The 15,961-nt window shown below is 45.0% G+C and overlaps 1 protein-coding gene across 2 annotated transcripts in view; it reads right to left on the reverse strand.

The window, feature by feature from the left end:
• The window catches only part of GRK3 (G protein-coupled receptor kinase 3), a 114,402-nt gene that overhangs the window by 18,289 nt on the left and 80,152 nt on the right, over window positions 1-15,961 (reverse strand). For both annotated transcript variants that reach the window (XM_061141658.1, XM_061141659.1), the window contains 4 exons: window positions 15,378-15,456; window positions 13,446-13,576; window positions 11,152-11,246; window positions 6,182-6,289 (listed from right to left, as the gene is read on the reverse strand). In XM_061141658.1, coding sequence (XP_060997641.1) covers window positions 6,182-6,289; window positions 11,152-11,246; window positions 13,446-13,576; window positions 15,378-15,456 — 413 coding nt within the window. The remainder of the gene's footprint in view (window positions 1-6,181; window positions 6,290-11,151; window positions 11,247-13,445; window positions 13,577-15,377; window positions 15,457-15,961) is intronic.

Consider the following 15,961-nt stretch of genomic DNA (forward strand, 5'->3'; position numbering starts at 1 on the left):
GAAACAAAGAAAATTCTATTACTAGATGGTTTTGGGTAACAGCAAATACCGTTGACTAATATGACAAACTATTATGTTCTGTCACTGCTCATTCAAAACTGCAGGAATACCAAAGCCATAAACATAGACCATTTCTAGAGGAAACCTGATGATCAGGTTGACAATCAGACATATCAGGTCCTGAACGAGCAAAGCTGATGTTTACTTGAACTCTTGATACTCATGTCAGTGAAGTCATGCTACCAGAATAAACTTTAGCAAATATATTCCAAATGACAATTTAAAATATCACTTGGAAAAAAAATCAGCCAACAGGTTTTTATGAAAATGATAGTCATACACATGACATCTGTCACATTAGTATTTGAGATAATAGTAATGTTCACACAGTTTTTTTAGAAAAAATGGATAAGTCCCTCAAACAATGCAAAGAACTGCAGTTGAACCAAAACACAACATGAACACACTCCCCCGCCCCAGAACCCAGTAATTTTAAGAAATACATTCCTTTGGTGGTAAGAGATACAAACCAACCCTGTGCTCCCAGACCCTCCAGGGTCTGAGAACTGCTCACTCCTGTTCTATCTAACTTACAAATGACTCCAGATCTAAGAGTCAGAGACGCTGGGCTCACGCTGTGACTAGGCTATTGGCCATGAGTCATTCATGGAAACCTCGTCTCAGTCCCTTCACCTCTGCATGCCATAGTACCACAAACATCACCGAAACAGTGAAAGGAACGACTGAAATAATGCATGTGCCAACAGCTGAGACCATGGGAGGATACGGTGGGTAACTGACAGACATATGAGACAAATGAATCTAACTTAACAAAATAAATGTCTCTTTGTAAAGATATTATTCTTACTCTTGATTATGTTTTTAAAATGCTGAAGCTAATCTTACATATCTCACACATGACTCTAAAATACGACACAAATGCACTTATCTACGAAACAGAAACAGGCTCACAGACCTAGAGAACAGACTGGTGGTTGCCAAGGTGGAGGGGGGTTGAGGGGAGGGATGGATTGGGAGGTTGGCATTACAGCTGTCTACTATTATATACAGAATGGACAAATGACAAGGTCCTACTGTACAGCACAGGGAGCTATGATCAATACCCCATGATAAACCATAATGGAAAAGAACAGAAAAAAATACACAAATACATGCATAACTGAATCACTCAGCTGTACAGCAGAAACCAGCACAACACTATAAATCAACTATGCTTCAATAAAATATTTTTTAAAATAAAGATGCTCCTAGCATTAAAAGAGACTAGTAAACATGCAAACTAGAAAACCCTGGCCTTATTTACTTACTTGAAAATTAAAGAAGGGACATACATGATAGGATTTTCTGGTAGTAAAGACATGTCTGTAAAATGACCAATCCTACAGATTTATTTGGGCCTTCCCTGGAGGCTCAGACAGTAAAGAATCTGCCTGCAACGCAGAAGACCTTGGTTCTATCCCTGGGTGGGGAAGATCTCCTGAAGAAGAGAATGGCAGCATTCTTGCCTGGAGAATTCCATGGACAGAGGAGTCTGCTGGGCTACAGTCCACAGGGTTGTGAAGAATCAGATACACCTGGGCAACTAACACTTTGACTTTTCACTTTCATAGGTTTATTGATAAGGCATATAAAACATAAGTTGAGGCAAGATATTACACAAAATAGTTCTATAAAACAGAGTAGGATGTTGAATCTATAACTCAATGTGATTTAGGAAAAAAAACTAATTAAAACTGCACCCACCCTTGCAATCAACTTACTGCTACTGAATTAGGTAAACTATGCACTGTACCATCTCTTGAAGAGATGGTTCCACTTCAGAGTATTTATTATTTAAATATTTCAATTTTCACTTTGCACGAGAGGGGGCACTCTAATGGTTCTTTTCTTTCTTATGCAATGAAAAACACATTAATTTCCATCTCTTGAAAGCCTTAATTTGGGAAAAAAAAAAATCTAAATAAGGTGAATCAGTACCAAGCAAACATACACTAATCTTTCAAACAGATTTTGACTGGAAATATTCTTTGCACCCTAAATGTTTCCAAGGAGGAAAAAAATGTAAAATTACTGCAATTAAAAAGTAAATGGGATAGAATAACAAATAATAATGTTATTTATGAGACATTATAATTTTTCAAAACTTGACTTGCATCACTTTCTGTTTCAGATTTATTTTTGGCAGTACTGGGTCTCTGTTGCTGGGTGGACTTTCTCCAGTTGTGACGAGTGGGGGCCGCTCTCTAATTGCGGTGCATGGGCTTCTCGTTGCAGTGGCTTCTCTAGGCCACTCTAGGTGCATAGGCTTAGTTACCCCGCTGCATGTGGGATCTTAGTTCCCTGACCAGGGATTGAACGTGTGTCCCCTGCAGGCAAATTCTTAACCCCTGGACCATCAGCTAAGCCCCGGCTTGTATCACTCCTGTATGCAAAACACGGAGATATGAGCATGTTCACGGCTCAAGAGAAAAGGAGCACAGACTTCTCAGTGCTTACTAAGGCCTCAGTCCGTCTGCGTGAGACACTGCTGCCACTCCCCAGGGGAGTTCCTCCACATGTAAAAGAGGGTGTGGGAAGGTCTCCCCTGTTTCGGCAAATCCTCCTGCTCTGGCTCCTGTGTGAAAAGCCAGGGGACCCCCTCCTGCTCTCGACCCTTGTGTGATGCCGGAAGCAGAGGGCTGTGCCCCACACTTGCAGAGAAGGACGGCTGTGTTCTGACAGGGATGCTCTGTGCTAAATTTAAAAACTCTTTCATGAGACCCGAGGGAGGGCTTTGCGAGGGGACTGGAGTTAAAGTTGGCGGTGCCAAAAACATTCCCAGCACATGCGCATGGTCGCTACAAACCCTGTTTGATAAATATAGCTCTCTGTGTCTGACTCAATAAGAGACGATCGGAAATGCTTGTCGGCTCTCGGGCTCTGGGGTGTCGTGTGGAGAGGGTTTGGTCTTTCAAGTCCTGATGCGCATCTGTTTCCAATGGTTCTTGATTATTCTTTGTGAACAAAACCCAAGATTCCATTTCTATTTTGGAAAATGTTAAAGAAAATCTCCGATAGTAATGATCTCCATTCTGAGGGAGGCACGTGGGGCCCGCAGATCCTGTGTGATCACAGCTGCTCCCGGACGCAGCCGCTTTAAATAGGAGATGGTAACAGGTCTGTCAACAGCTTTCGACACCAGCCAAGCCCTCATGCAACATTTGGGCTGTGTCGAAGGACGCTGTGGAAATAGGATTTGCATGTGCAGTGGTCAGATGTGGCTTTGGAATTACAGAGAGTGCGAGAGCTGAGAATTTCACCCAGATGAGTTGGGAAATTGTTCAAGACATGACAAATGATGGGGAAACATACAGAGACACACACAAATGACACATCATATTCATAGTGAAACCGGAGCTCAGAAACAATCCATTTATAAACACAAGTGATTAAAAAGTCTTACATCAAAAATTAATTTTAGAATACCAAAAAGACGGCACGCAACATCAAATGTGAGTTTTGAACCTAAGCCAACAGCTGCCAAAATATTTATAAACATTCCTTTTTTCCCGAGAGGAGCAAACTCAGTAACCTCAGACAGAGCTCCGCTCTCCCCAGACCACCCCCTGGGCTCTCCCCTCGTGTCTGACCATCAGTGGGGACAAGTTTAAGATCAAGGCTATGGTCACATCAATTGTTTCTCTTAACAGATATCTGAACTCTAGCTTGAGGGTCATGACCACAATTCCGCATAATTGCAACATCTTTGTACACAGATGCTCTCCCATATCTGACAGTCAGCTGAAGTGGAAGCAGTGACCCCACCCAACACATGGTCCAGGGACGCAAACACACTCTCCAGTCTTGTCAGCATCCTCACATCCAGGTTCCTGTCTCTTGTGCCCTGCGGAATCCTTCGAGGGTGTCACGACAGAACGAGAAGTGCAGAGAAATGTTTCAGCCAAGGTGATGGGGCACACTGGTCAGTGTGGGAAGTATCTGATCACAGAAAACAGAAGCGAAAAGACCCTTGGTGACCCCTGGTCACCATCGCTGCACAGACACGGGAAGGATGGGAAGAGACGGGTCTGCAGTGGAGTTACTCCTCCTCGGATGGGTGACCCTTTGTGGGGGCAGTGGGGGCGTCCTCTGCAGCACCCCTGGTCTCGACCTGCCAGATGCTAGAAGGAGCCCCTCCCCTAGCTGGCACCACTAAGAAGCCCCCAAGCATTGCCAGGAGCCCCTGGGGTTGAGTACAAGCTCTGGGGAGGGCTTGGCATGGAGTCTGTTTTATTCCACGAGGACTAACGCTGCTGGAGCTTACAGTGTGGCTGCCGGAAGCACTGTGCCCAGCTCTCTGAACCTGTCCATGTGAGACGCCATTTCTAGCCGCCAACATTCTCATCTCTTGTTATCCATCCATCCCATCCCCACGACCATCCTCTGGATGTCTTCCTGTCAGCCTAGACGCCCTTCCACAGGGGTCACATCAACCGCAATGCTTTAACCGAGCCTGATCAAGGACGTCACAGAGGAAGTAGCACCTTCCAACTCAGTCCTGCAGACTTGAACCGTGACCAAGGAGGACAGAATTCACTTTTTCAGCCACAAATACACTGTTGGCACAGAGTTAACAACTGGACCCATCCTTGGATCTTATAAAAACAGGAATACATGCCAGACTATCCCTAGTCTATACGTGTGGACATTATTATAGACAGAATAACAACATTAGACAGAAATCAATAAACAAAGCACTAAACCAAGGCTCTGCCATATTTCACAACCGACTTTCATAACTTGAGTTCATGCACAACAGTTTTGCTGTTGTGCAGTTTTTTTAAATTGTCTCATGATTCTGTAACTGTGGCTTCTGACCTCTGACTGCTCCCCCCACAACCAGAGGAGACCCGAGTGAAGACAGCGTGTTTGGATGCACTTACCGTGCACGCAGGGACCCCCGCCAGCCGGGGAAACATCCTGGGTGGAAAGTGGTTTTCTCTGGTCTGCTTTGCAGAAACTCTCTAATTAGGTCAGCTAGTCTGATTACATGAATTAAGGCCCTCCAGGCTCCACAAACACAATAATTCAATTAAGGACCAACAGGACCTGAGTCTCTGAGCAGTAATACAATTTCAGTTCCCAAGTGAGGCGGTGAGCAATGAACAACTAGATTATCTGAGTCCTGGGGAAGCAGCCAGGGTGCCTGGAACCTAGTTTGGGGGGAAGACAGGGAATCCAGCCTCTTTCCAGATTGTGTTAAACAACATCTTATGGAAAAACATGAACAAACTTTTTGGTCAACCCAATATAAGAAGAACATGCTGTGATACTCAGTAAGGCTTTCCGGGAAAAACGTGGCAAGTTAAGCAAACTACCAGGCCTGTGTGTTCATAGAGGAAATGTAACAGGGAGAATCCTGACCAGGAAGTTTTAGTATAAACTGCTTTTTTGTGGTACCTCTATGAATGCAGAATAATCAAAAACACAGCTTAAACACTTATGCTCTCTATTAAAATTGACTCAAGACTCTTTAAAACTAATGGAATGTTAACATAATTTGTAAATGTTCAATGTGAGAACACATCTCAAGAGCACTTTCATTCCATCCTCTTTCCACTGTACTTCATCATCTCCAGCAGTTTACATCAAAGGGACAAGTATAACACAAGTGAAGGGCACAGAAATGCACAATTTTATCTTTATGTTTTTAAAAACTGCAGATTTCAGCATGTTCACAAACAAATGCACACTTTTAACACAGGTTCACTTTGGGTCTTCACCCTCTTGTGTAAGAAATGCTTTAAGCTCACAAGACAATCATGAGTAATTCATTTCTAGGGAAAAGAAACTCTCCTACCCTCTTCAATTATCTATATTTAAAAATAGCACTCACTCCCCAAATAAGGCTTAACAATGGAAATAGTCCAACACAGTCTTATTTTACGTCTAAACGTGTTGGAATTCCTTCCTGGAGTGGGACAAAAATACCCAAAGCTTACGGGAAGGAAACTCATTTTTACGGGCAAAAAAAAGCTGTGAGCATTGCCTGGGTCACTGTGTGGCTTAAAGATCACTACGTGATCTATACAGATACTGGCGTCTAATAACACGTAAATATTTCTTATCCTGATCCAAGGGCACACCATGGTTATGGGCTGAAGGGACACATGTCACTCACCCTCTCAGAAGTTTGAAAAGCATACAGCCCAGGGAGAACCAGTCGGCACTGCTGTCATAGGCGGTCCCCTTCTGCAGCACTTCAGGTGCCATGTACCCATGGGTGCCACTGGGGAGAAGAAAGGGCACGTGTGGTTACCAGCGTGTTCCCGCTGACAAACTATTCCCAGCTCGTCCAGAGGTCAGGGTGCCATTCATCAAACAGCTGCAGGATAAACAAGGGGGAGGGGACACCGGTGCTTCCATCAAATATGGTCTGGCAAACACCCAATGGGAAAATGATATTTCCTTCGTTAAAATAGGAATGAATATTAATAAATTACCATATGAGATAAACGTGAGCTATGTGCATGCTCTGGGCACGCTCCACGGTCTGGGAAGGTGAGATCTGAATCTTGTGAGCCTTCCCCACTACAGCGAGGGGCAGCCAAGGGTCTCCTGCCTGCAGGAGAGCTTTTGTGTGGAGACGTGTGGGGCTGGGGAGGTGGTGATGAACAGGTGACCACACTGCAGTGTTCTGGACCTGGAAGTGATGGGGACAGGTTAGTGCCTGTCCCCATTGGTGAGGATAGGTGACCATACTGCAACACTGTGGACCTGGAAGCGATGGGGACAGGTTAGTGCCCGTCCCCATCTATGAGGACAGGTGACCACACCACACACTCTCGACCTGGAAGTGATGGGATCAGGCACTCCTGTGAGGCGCCACCCCCCGTGCTGAGGACTGGGGTTTGCACAGGCGTCCATGGTGGCCCTCACCCCTCCACAGTCACGGTGGTCCCCAAGTGGTGGCAGGGAAGCCGACAGGTATGGAGACAGAGAAATCCCAGGTCTGAAGAGCTGCCAACAGGTCAAAGGACCCAGCTCAGCAAATGTGCAGATGGCTTGCAGGAAGCTGAGGAAAATCACCTCGGAGAACAACCGTTTACATATAATATGTTCTATCTGAGAATCAAAATCCTCTCCCGTCCTACAATGTGAGCACACACCATTCCAAGAGTGAGAGAAGGCTTGTGGGAAACTTTCAGAGGTGTGGGCACAAAAGGGTCCCCCAAAAGCCGTTATCTGCAGCTGTATTCCCATCTTTCATCAATTTTCTTCACTGATAGAATGGGTGATGAGGTGACACCTTCACCCCGCAGAACACATGTGGGATGGGCTCAGGGCAGCGCTGGCACTTGAAAAGAACCCCTTGCGTTCTTATAAGCATTTCTAGTTTGCTTGTGCTCAGTATTGGTGAGAATCTGCTCAGAAGAGTGACCCGGGAGGTCAACACTGGGACTGTGTCCTCTCAGCCTCAGAGTTCCATCTTGAAAGACTTTTCCAAACAGTGGAAATGGGCACCAGTCCATCCGTCGGAAAAGCTCCGCCCCCTGCAATCCAAAGTCTGCCAGTGTGAGGTCAGCGAGCCACGCTGTGAGGACGTCAGAGATTTCCCTAAGGAGCATCCAAGCCATTTTCTGGCAAAGCTTAATTTCGGTGTGGCCAGGAAAACCTTGGTGGCTTTATAACCTGCGATTCTCGGGATCAAAACCCAGTCCTGGGATGGGAAGACCTTGACAAGGAGATATACACAGGGTTGAGGCATATCATGCCTCTGGGCGGACACTACCAAAGCAGAGCTCCGGACCACCTGCCACGTGGATTTCAGCCTCTGCCACTCGGCAGCACCCAAGGCTGCCTGCGCTTCCCACTGCCGGTCTGTGTTGTTCACACTGAAAGAACGTCAAATGCCAGAGCATTTGAAGGCATGGTGACTAGAGACCAAGCCTTGCATTCCTGAAGAACATCAGCTGGGGCTCAGCGAGTCACTGACAATCTGCTTGACTCCACGAAGTTTTCCTGTGTCGTCTGGTGGCTGCTCCATGGGTCACTTTTAGTTTTTGAGAATCCAATTCCATCATTTAAAGGATGGAGTCGGGGTCAAGATGGGGAACTGACCACGACGCTGCTCTGCCAGCATCACATGGAGTCCTGGGATCACACCTACCACTTTGAAAAGACCCGAGAAGCCCAGTCGAGGGTGAGAGTCTGGCCACAAGCCTTCAATCTAGTATCAGGTCCATCCTCAAAGACTCAAGGAGTTCAAACGAGTGTAGGGAGCTCAAGCCTTAGAGCCGGACAGAACTGGATTTTAATTCAAGCCCCACCATCTTCCAGGCCTGTGACTTTGTTCAAGTTCCTTAGTTTCTTGGAACTTCAGATTCCACCCCATAAAAAGTCGATGATTATATCCATGCCCTATGCAGGCTTCTAAAGAGGCTCCTGATGGAAGTCTTGAAAGAGGACAGTGAAAAAATTGGCTTAAAACTCAACACTCAAAAAACAAAGATCATAGCATCTGGTCCCATCACTTTATGGCAAATAGATGGGGAAACAATGGAAATAGTGACAGACTTTATTTTCTTAGGCTCCAAAGTCACTGCAGATGGTGACTGCAGCCACAAAATTAAAAGACACTTGCTCCTTGGAAGAAAAGCTATGACAAACCTAGACAGCATATAAAAAGCAGAGACATGACTTTGCCGACAAAGAACCGTATAGTCAAAGCTATGGTTTTTTCAATAGTCATGTATGTATGTGAGAGCTGGACCACAAAGAAAGCTGAGCACTGAAGAATTGATGCTTTTGAACTGTGGTGTTGGAGAAGACTCCTGAGAGTCCCTTGGACTGCAAGGAGATCCAACCAGTCCATCCTAAAGGAAATCAGTCCTGGGTGTTCACTGGAAGGACTGATGCTCAAGCTAAGGCTCCAATACTTTGGCCACCTGATGTGAAGAGCTGACTCATTTGAAAAGACCCTGATGCTGGGAATGATTGATGGCAGGAGGAGAAGGGGACGACAGAGGATGAGATGGTTGGATGGCATCACTGACTTGACGGATATGAGTTTGAGCAAGCTCTGGGAGTTGGTGATGGACAGGGAATCCTGGTGTGCTGCAGTCCACGGGGTTGCAGAGTCGGACATAACTGAGCGACTGAACGAAACGGAACTGAATGAAGATACTAATAACAACATATTCAGGCCGCCAGCCACGTGTTCCTGGGACAGCCAACGTTCCACTCACAGCATGAATGCTGTCCCCACACCGGTCACTTCCTGGACAGTCCCCCAGGCTGCTGTTCTGGGAGGTCAGGGAGCCCGTCGGCCTCAACCCTGCGGCACCACCAGCGCGTGGCACATGGCCAGCGTCAGCCAGACCCTTTACTACGTGACGGAGGTGGCTGCACCTCACAACGGTCACGTGCAGTGAGCGGCACTGTGACAGCCTCTCTGCATTAGAGAGAGATGAGGCTGGTGCCGCGTGGAAGGATTCAAGCCCACATCTGTCTCGAAAGCCTCTGTTCTCCGCCTCCTCCACCTAAAAACATACTTCTTCATTGAGAGTTTATCCTTTTTAAGTAGCGACCTCACTATCGTCATTTAAACATTCAAGCTTTCCGACAGGGTTGGAAGATTGAACCCTTTATGGATGCGGTTCAGATAACGGACAACACACCACCTTTCAGAGCTGGCGTGTGAATTACAGTAAGACGTGAGCGAGGCCCTATAAGGTAATGAGCAACCCTGCTTCTGAAAGTTAATTCCTTTGAGAGATTAACTCTTATGAGCTCTTGGGTTCATATTCAGTTGTGACTATCCTAAATTGAAGAAATTAGCATATCAAATAGCTGTGGCATTAAAAATTCAAATGACTCTCTTTAAAATGTCTGATGAACTCCCTGGGAGAGGCTGATATATCCAACCCCAGGTTCTGGCCTCATAATTGTCAAGTGCTGGCAAAATGCTAAGGCTTTTATCACCCTGTCCCACATTCTGCAGGAAGGGAGAGACATCTTTACAGAGATGGCACTAATTGCCATTAATATCTGATCACAGCTTTAAATGGCAATTCTGATTTAATGCAGCCCCTCGTAAAGCAGTTTTAGAACCATTTTACTTCTAGTCTCACAAAAAAAAAAAAAAAAAGGATTTATAGTTTATTTTCTGCATGGATGCATGAAACAAGACCCCTGGGAGTTACTTCAAGACCATTCAACACAGCGATGACGCACAATAAGATGGAATGTTAAGACATTCACTGCTAAGACTGATACACTGAAGAAGAAAATAATCAAGGGAACTTTTTCCACAAACTGCACACCTGTCCACACTTTCTACACAGATAACTGACATCAAAGAAATAGGAATGAAAACCAGTACATATTCTGTCCTGCCTCTGTTGAGCCCCGGGGCAGCCACTTCATGCCTGCTGTCACTGCAACGATCTCAGGTTCAGGCAAGTCCTTGGGACAGTGTCAGCACGTGTGGAGATGGCAGGGCCATCACTAGAAGCAGTTCAGGGTCCACCGAGGTGGGGGTAGGGATGGCCAAGGGCACGGGCTCCCGGCAGCTTCCTCTGCATGCAGGACAGATGTAATATTGAAATCTAACAACAGGATCTGCATTAAAAGTTTGAACTGCAAGTAGATGATTCTTTTAATTAAAAAAAAAAATACTCATTTCTTTTTAGGAAAAAAAAAAAAAGGAAATATTTTGAAAAAGAAGGAGAGAGTGGATGGAGAGAGAAGCTCGACCTCTGGGCCTTCCCTGGAAAGTTCTATGTAATTGCCTGTGCCCCTTCTTTGGCACAGAAGCTGTTGGGGTCTACTGCAACTGCTGCTCTGTAGATGAAGAGAGTGAGGGTCACAGAGCCAGTGCGGACTCGGCTCTGCTGCGAAGGCCCCTCCTTCCCTCAGCCTCCCTGCCCCCAGGCAGCTAACACTGTGGGTCCCCTGCATGCCCCCAAAATGGTGAAAGCAATCACGCCACCCCACTTCTTTCCTCTCCCTCTGACCCAGCATCATCACATGTTGGAAACTACTGCTGACAAGAGAAAACTGGGAGAACAAATGACCATGTTGGGGTCTGAGTGAAAAAGTGAGTCGAACTAGGAAACGATAGTGAACAGAGTCAATGTGACTACTCACACACTCGCGTGTGGCTTCTTTTTGGAAAAATCACAGGCAAGACCGAGGTCTGATATCCTCACGTGTCCGTGCTCATCCAGGAGGATATTGGCGGGCTAAAATGAAAGAGAAGGTGATTTCTGAGAGTCCCCAAGGCGTCCCGAGGCTTGGAGAACTTCCAAAATCACAGGCACTTGCTATCATTATTTTTATCACTGTTCATTTGTACACATGAATCCTAGTATTAATTACATCATCACCTCCAAGTGGGGCATGAGACCAGCAATGCTACCTTTCATGTTATCAGTAACTTTAGCAGGAGAGTGGCACTGAAGGATGGAGAAGATGGAACATAGGGCAGGTAACACAGGGGGTTCCCACCACAGCTCATCACTGTTCAAGTACTTCCTTTCCATAGCAAGAGCTGCGATCCCGCCAGAATGGCGTGTCTCTCCACAAAGGCAGTGAGTCCACGGGCTCCTCAGCCTCTGTGAACCACCAGGATTTTGAACCATGGAACACAGCACAGAAAGGAATCTTGTAACAATGTACAAGTGGTGACCTAGGAAATCAAAATCTTCCACGGTGCCACACTAATCCTGATAAACATCATTTTGGTTTATTAGGAGAGAATCTATGGAAGGCCTTACCAAATGACAAGATATGATTTTGACTACAACTCTGATGAAATGTATCCATTAAGATTAGATTTAGTCTGCGTCATCATGGAAAACAAAACTCCCCTCCCTAATATACATTGAATTACAGTCATCTTGGTATTTTTCTGCTGGAGATCAACTATTGTTTTGCTCGAAATAAAAATAATGGCATGCCATTATAAAACTGAAGCATGAATAATCATGAGTGACTAGAATTAAGTTTGAATAGAAATTAGATAATACCACTGCCTACTAAATAGTTTAGAAAACAGAAATACCACATCAAGATGATTTGAGACCGGTTATAGATTTAAATTAAAATGTATTACAATGGCACTTCATAGGCTTTCAGCATGTATTTCATTCTTCTGCAAAATTCACCATGAGGAAATAAAATGTCATGTGCCAACCAGGGTCTAATTATTTCTAATTTGATGAAAATACATTTTTTTCTCTTCTTTATGCTCCTATGAAGGCTCCGGGAGTCATTCTTTGGCTTTGCAGGCTTTGAAAGTTACAGTGTACTTTGTGGGGAAAAAATAATATGCTCAGCTGTGAAATACACCATTTTGGATTCTTAGGAGGTAACCTTTTTTAGAAGCCAATCAAAACACATGAGCTCTTTAGAGAAGGGGGCATTACCAGTACACTTGATCTGGTTAACTTGCGTTCAGTTTAACAGGGAATCGGAGAGAGGAGGCAGACAGGCTTCTCTGCGGGTTTCTCATCCTCTGGAAGCTGCCATGCCCATCACATTTCTTCTCACCATTATTTACACCTTTATGTGCCTGCATGATCATCTCTATAATTTGTCAAGGGCTCTTTCATCTGCTCCCCCACCTTCACGCTGCTGGCTACGTGAATATCACCTCAGAAGTGCCAAGCAAACCACCACCTCTCTTTCTCATGCAGGGTCCTGGACCAAGCAAGCATCGTGCTCTGGAACGGAAAAACTGAGAAAGCACCTGCTTCAGTCTCTTCAAGTCCAGTAAGACTTTTTAAAGGGAAGCATGGTAAAGAAGCCTCAGTGTGGCAGACTGGGGCTATGGAGTTCTGGAACCTGGAAATCTGCTAGTGATTTTTTTTTTTAAAGCAATCTCGAAATCACCTGAGGTTCAGAGGGTGGGGGAAATTCTGCTGGCTGTCAGACACCCCATTCCTACCTGATCAGCCCTGACTCTGGTGAATTAGGACTCAGTCTTTCTATGTGCAAATTCACCAGTAGATATGTCCCACATGACATTGGTTCTCTGCTTCTTTATCTCTGTACACCTTCTGCCCTCACACCGAGCCAGGGCCAAGCCAGCTGCTTGGTGAACATTAACAGAATTATGATCAATTGTAAAGTGGGTGACAACAACAAAAAAAAACCCACCCTGCTTTTCATAATTAACTAACTAAAATATCTGAGCTGGCGTATGTGCTGCACCAGGCAGGGAGGTGATAGGGACAACTGGGAAAGACTGGAGTCCTTAGAAAAGAATTCAGTGTCTGGAGGAGATCGAAATCATGAAGGTGATGTTCTGCTCAGGGCTGAGAGGAGGAAAATGATGGGATGGCATGAAAGAGGGGGAGACGTGTGGGGGACCACAACTACCATACGACACCTACTGCACATGTCGGACAGAAGGCAGGGAATCTGTCAGACCACCTTACCTTCAAGTCTCTGTAAACGACAAACCGATTGTGCATGTGTTCCAGCCCCAGGATGATTTCTGTGGCATAAAACCGCATCTCCTTCTCAGAAAACACCCCGTGCTGTGAAAGGTGATAGTGCAGGTCACCCCCTGGAGTCAAAGACGGAGAATGTAATTCGGTGCGTGAATTCCAGGGAAGTAAGTCACGGGCATCGTGCAGCATCATGATACGGTTGACAACGGTTAACTAACTTTATGCTTTGTCTACATGTATGATATAGATGTATCACTGACTTCTGTAATCTGATGAAACACTTTAAAAATCCCAGAGAAAACTAAACCACTGAGAAGACTCAGATGCGACAGTGGCCGAGACAGCATGAACCCAAGCCTCCGCTCTTGGATGGACACCACAACGCCCATGTGTACCACTTGGGGGAGTGGGACGGGGAGGAGCTGATCTTTTGATGACTACAGTCCTGTCTCCTAACTGAATCACCCTCGTAGTGAGGTAGTATGTGGCTTGGCAACTGGCTCTGTGGACAGTAAATATGGAGACAAAATAAATACACTGCTCATATTGACAGATATTTGAGAAAGCAAATACAGTAAAATTTTAACTGGTAAAACCCAGGTGGTTGGGTGTTTGGGTGTCACCAGTAAAATCCTTTCAATGTTGCAGTACCTTTGAATTTTTAATAATAAACGGTTGGAAAAGGTCAATGATCATATGGCCTCCAGTTACAGAGACAGAGAATGCCACCAACAGGGTAAGGGAATGTTCTCATAAATGATAAAGGTGGAGCCACAGCTGATGTAGAGGTTCACGTGTGTTCAATTCCATTACCTTTGATTCCCTAAGTATCTTCCTGTTCACACACGCATATTCTTATGTAACTATTTTCGATCAGGATGTAAAAGATTTCCAGCATCGCTGAAGGCTCCCTGTGCCCATCCCAGGCAGTATTATCAGCTCACAGCCCCTCATTACAGCCAACTGGACTCTACTCTGACCTCTCCCCTCACTGATTAGCTTTGCCAGTTCTGACAGTCACACAAATCGAGTCATGCAGGAAATATGCTGCTGTGTCTGGCTGGTCTGCTCATTATTACGTCTGTGAAATTCCTTCATGCTGTTGGATGGGTCTGGTTCTAAATCAAAAACTCAAAACATAATTAAAACTTCAACTGAACTTCAAAACAGGTATTCATTTATGGAAATATATGCTTTTCCATTTCAGCCCCTGTTACTAAAAATGCTTTGAATTACATCATGTCACTTTCTAGTATTAGAAAACTGAGTGAGTGAGTGAGTCAAAGCTGCTCAGTTGTGTCTGACTCTTTGTGAACCCATGGACTGCAGCCCGCCAAACTCCTCTGTCCATGGGGATTCTCCAGGCAAGAATACTGGATTGGGTTGCCATGCCTTCCTCCAGGGGATCTTCCCGACCCCGGGATCGAACCCAGGTCTCCCACACTGCAGGTGGATGCTTTACCATCTGAGCCACCAGGGAAGACTCTTAGACAATTACTTTCTGGCTAAAGTTCTTCCTGCATTCTCCAGTTCATCATTGACAGTTTAAAGATTGATATATGGTGGGTCTGGACTAAAGGTACAGACTACTGGGCTAATATCTGAGCTGGCCCAGAGTCAGTCCTTCACAGTTGGTTTTTAAATAGATTCCTATCTTTGGCCTATGAACCTTTAGGAGACATTTCATTCCTAAAGTTGATGGCCAGTTGACTTCAGTCAACTTTTTAAAATGAAGTTGAACTGGAAATTCAAAGAGTGAAAGGCTTCCTTAAACTTGAGGGGGAATCTAATTATCTGAAAGACCCAAATGGCCAGTCTGTCTGGAGCAGTGCAAGCTAAGATCAAACATCCTGAAACAAACAAACAACATCACGGCAGAGTCATTCAATGTATTCAGACTCCCCAAGTCTTGCTTACCGTTCATCAGATCCAAGATGAAGCACAGTTTATCTGGAGTGTGGAAGGCATAGGTCATACAGACGATGAAAGGACAATCCTAGAGTGAAAAAAAATAAAAACTATATATATATATACACACACACATATATATATATATATAAGAAAAGCAAAAGCTGTCCTGGAAAGTACATCTACTACCAAGTGTCATCTATACACTTTTTTTTTTTTTTAAGCCATGACACTGCCCTGTATATGAAACACAGACACCTATGTGGTAACTTTAACAGACCCAGGAAAGCGAGCCTGATTCCATGGGGAAAAAATGCACAGAGATACAAACACCGCTAATTGGAGATGAACTCAGAGATGCTCTGTCACTCTGATTAAATCATGACTCCTCTATCTACATCGTCAAAAGACTCAGATTCTAGGGAAAAATATTACTGCCTTGCTAGTCCTCCTGTTGGTCTACACTTTGGTTCTGGTTATAGTCACATATCCATTTCAATGTCTGATTCTGAGCTGGAAGAACCTTTATCATGGGGAGAAATGTTCCTCATATTACTGTCTTGAAACACTGACAATAAAAATGGAATTTAAAA

Source organism: Dama dama, chromosome 5 (genome assembly GCF_033118175.1).
Source record: "Dama dama isolate Ldn47 chromosome 5, ASM3311817v1, whole genome shotgun sequence".
NCBI classification, from domain to species: domain Eukaryota; kingdom Metazoa; phylum Chordata; class Mammalia; order Artiodactyla; family Cervidae; genus Dama; species Dama dama.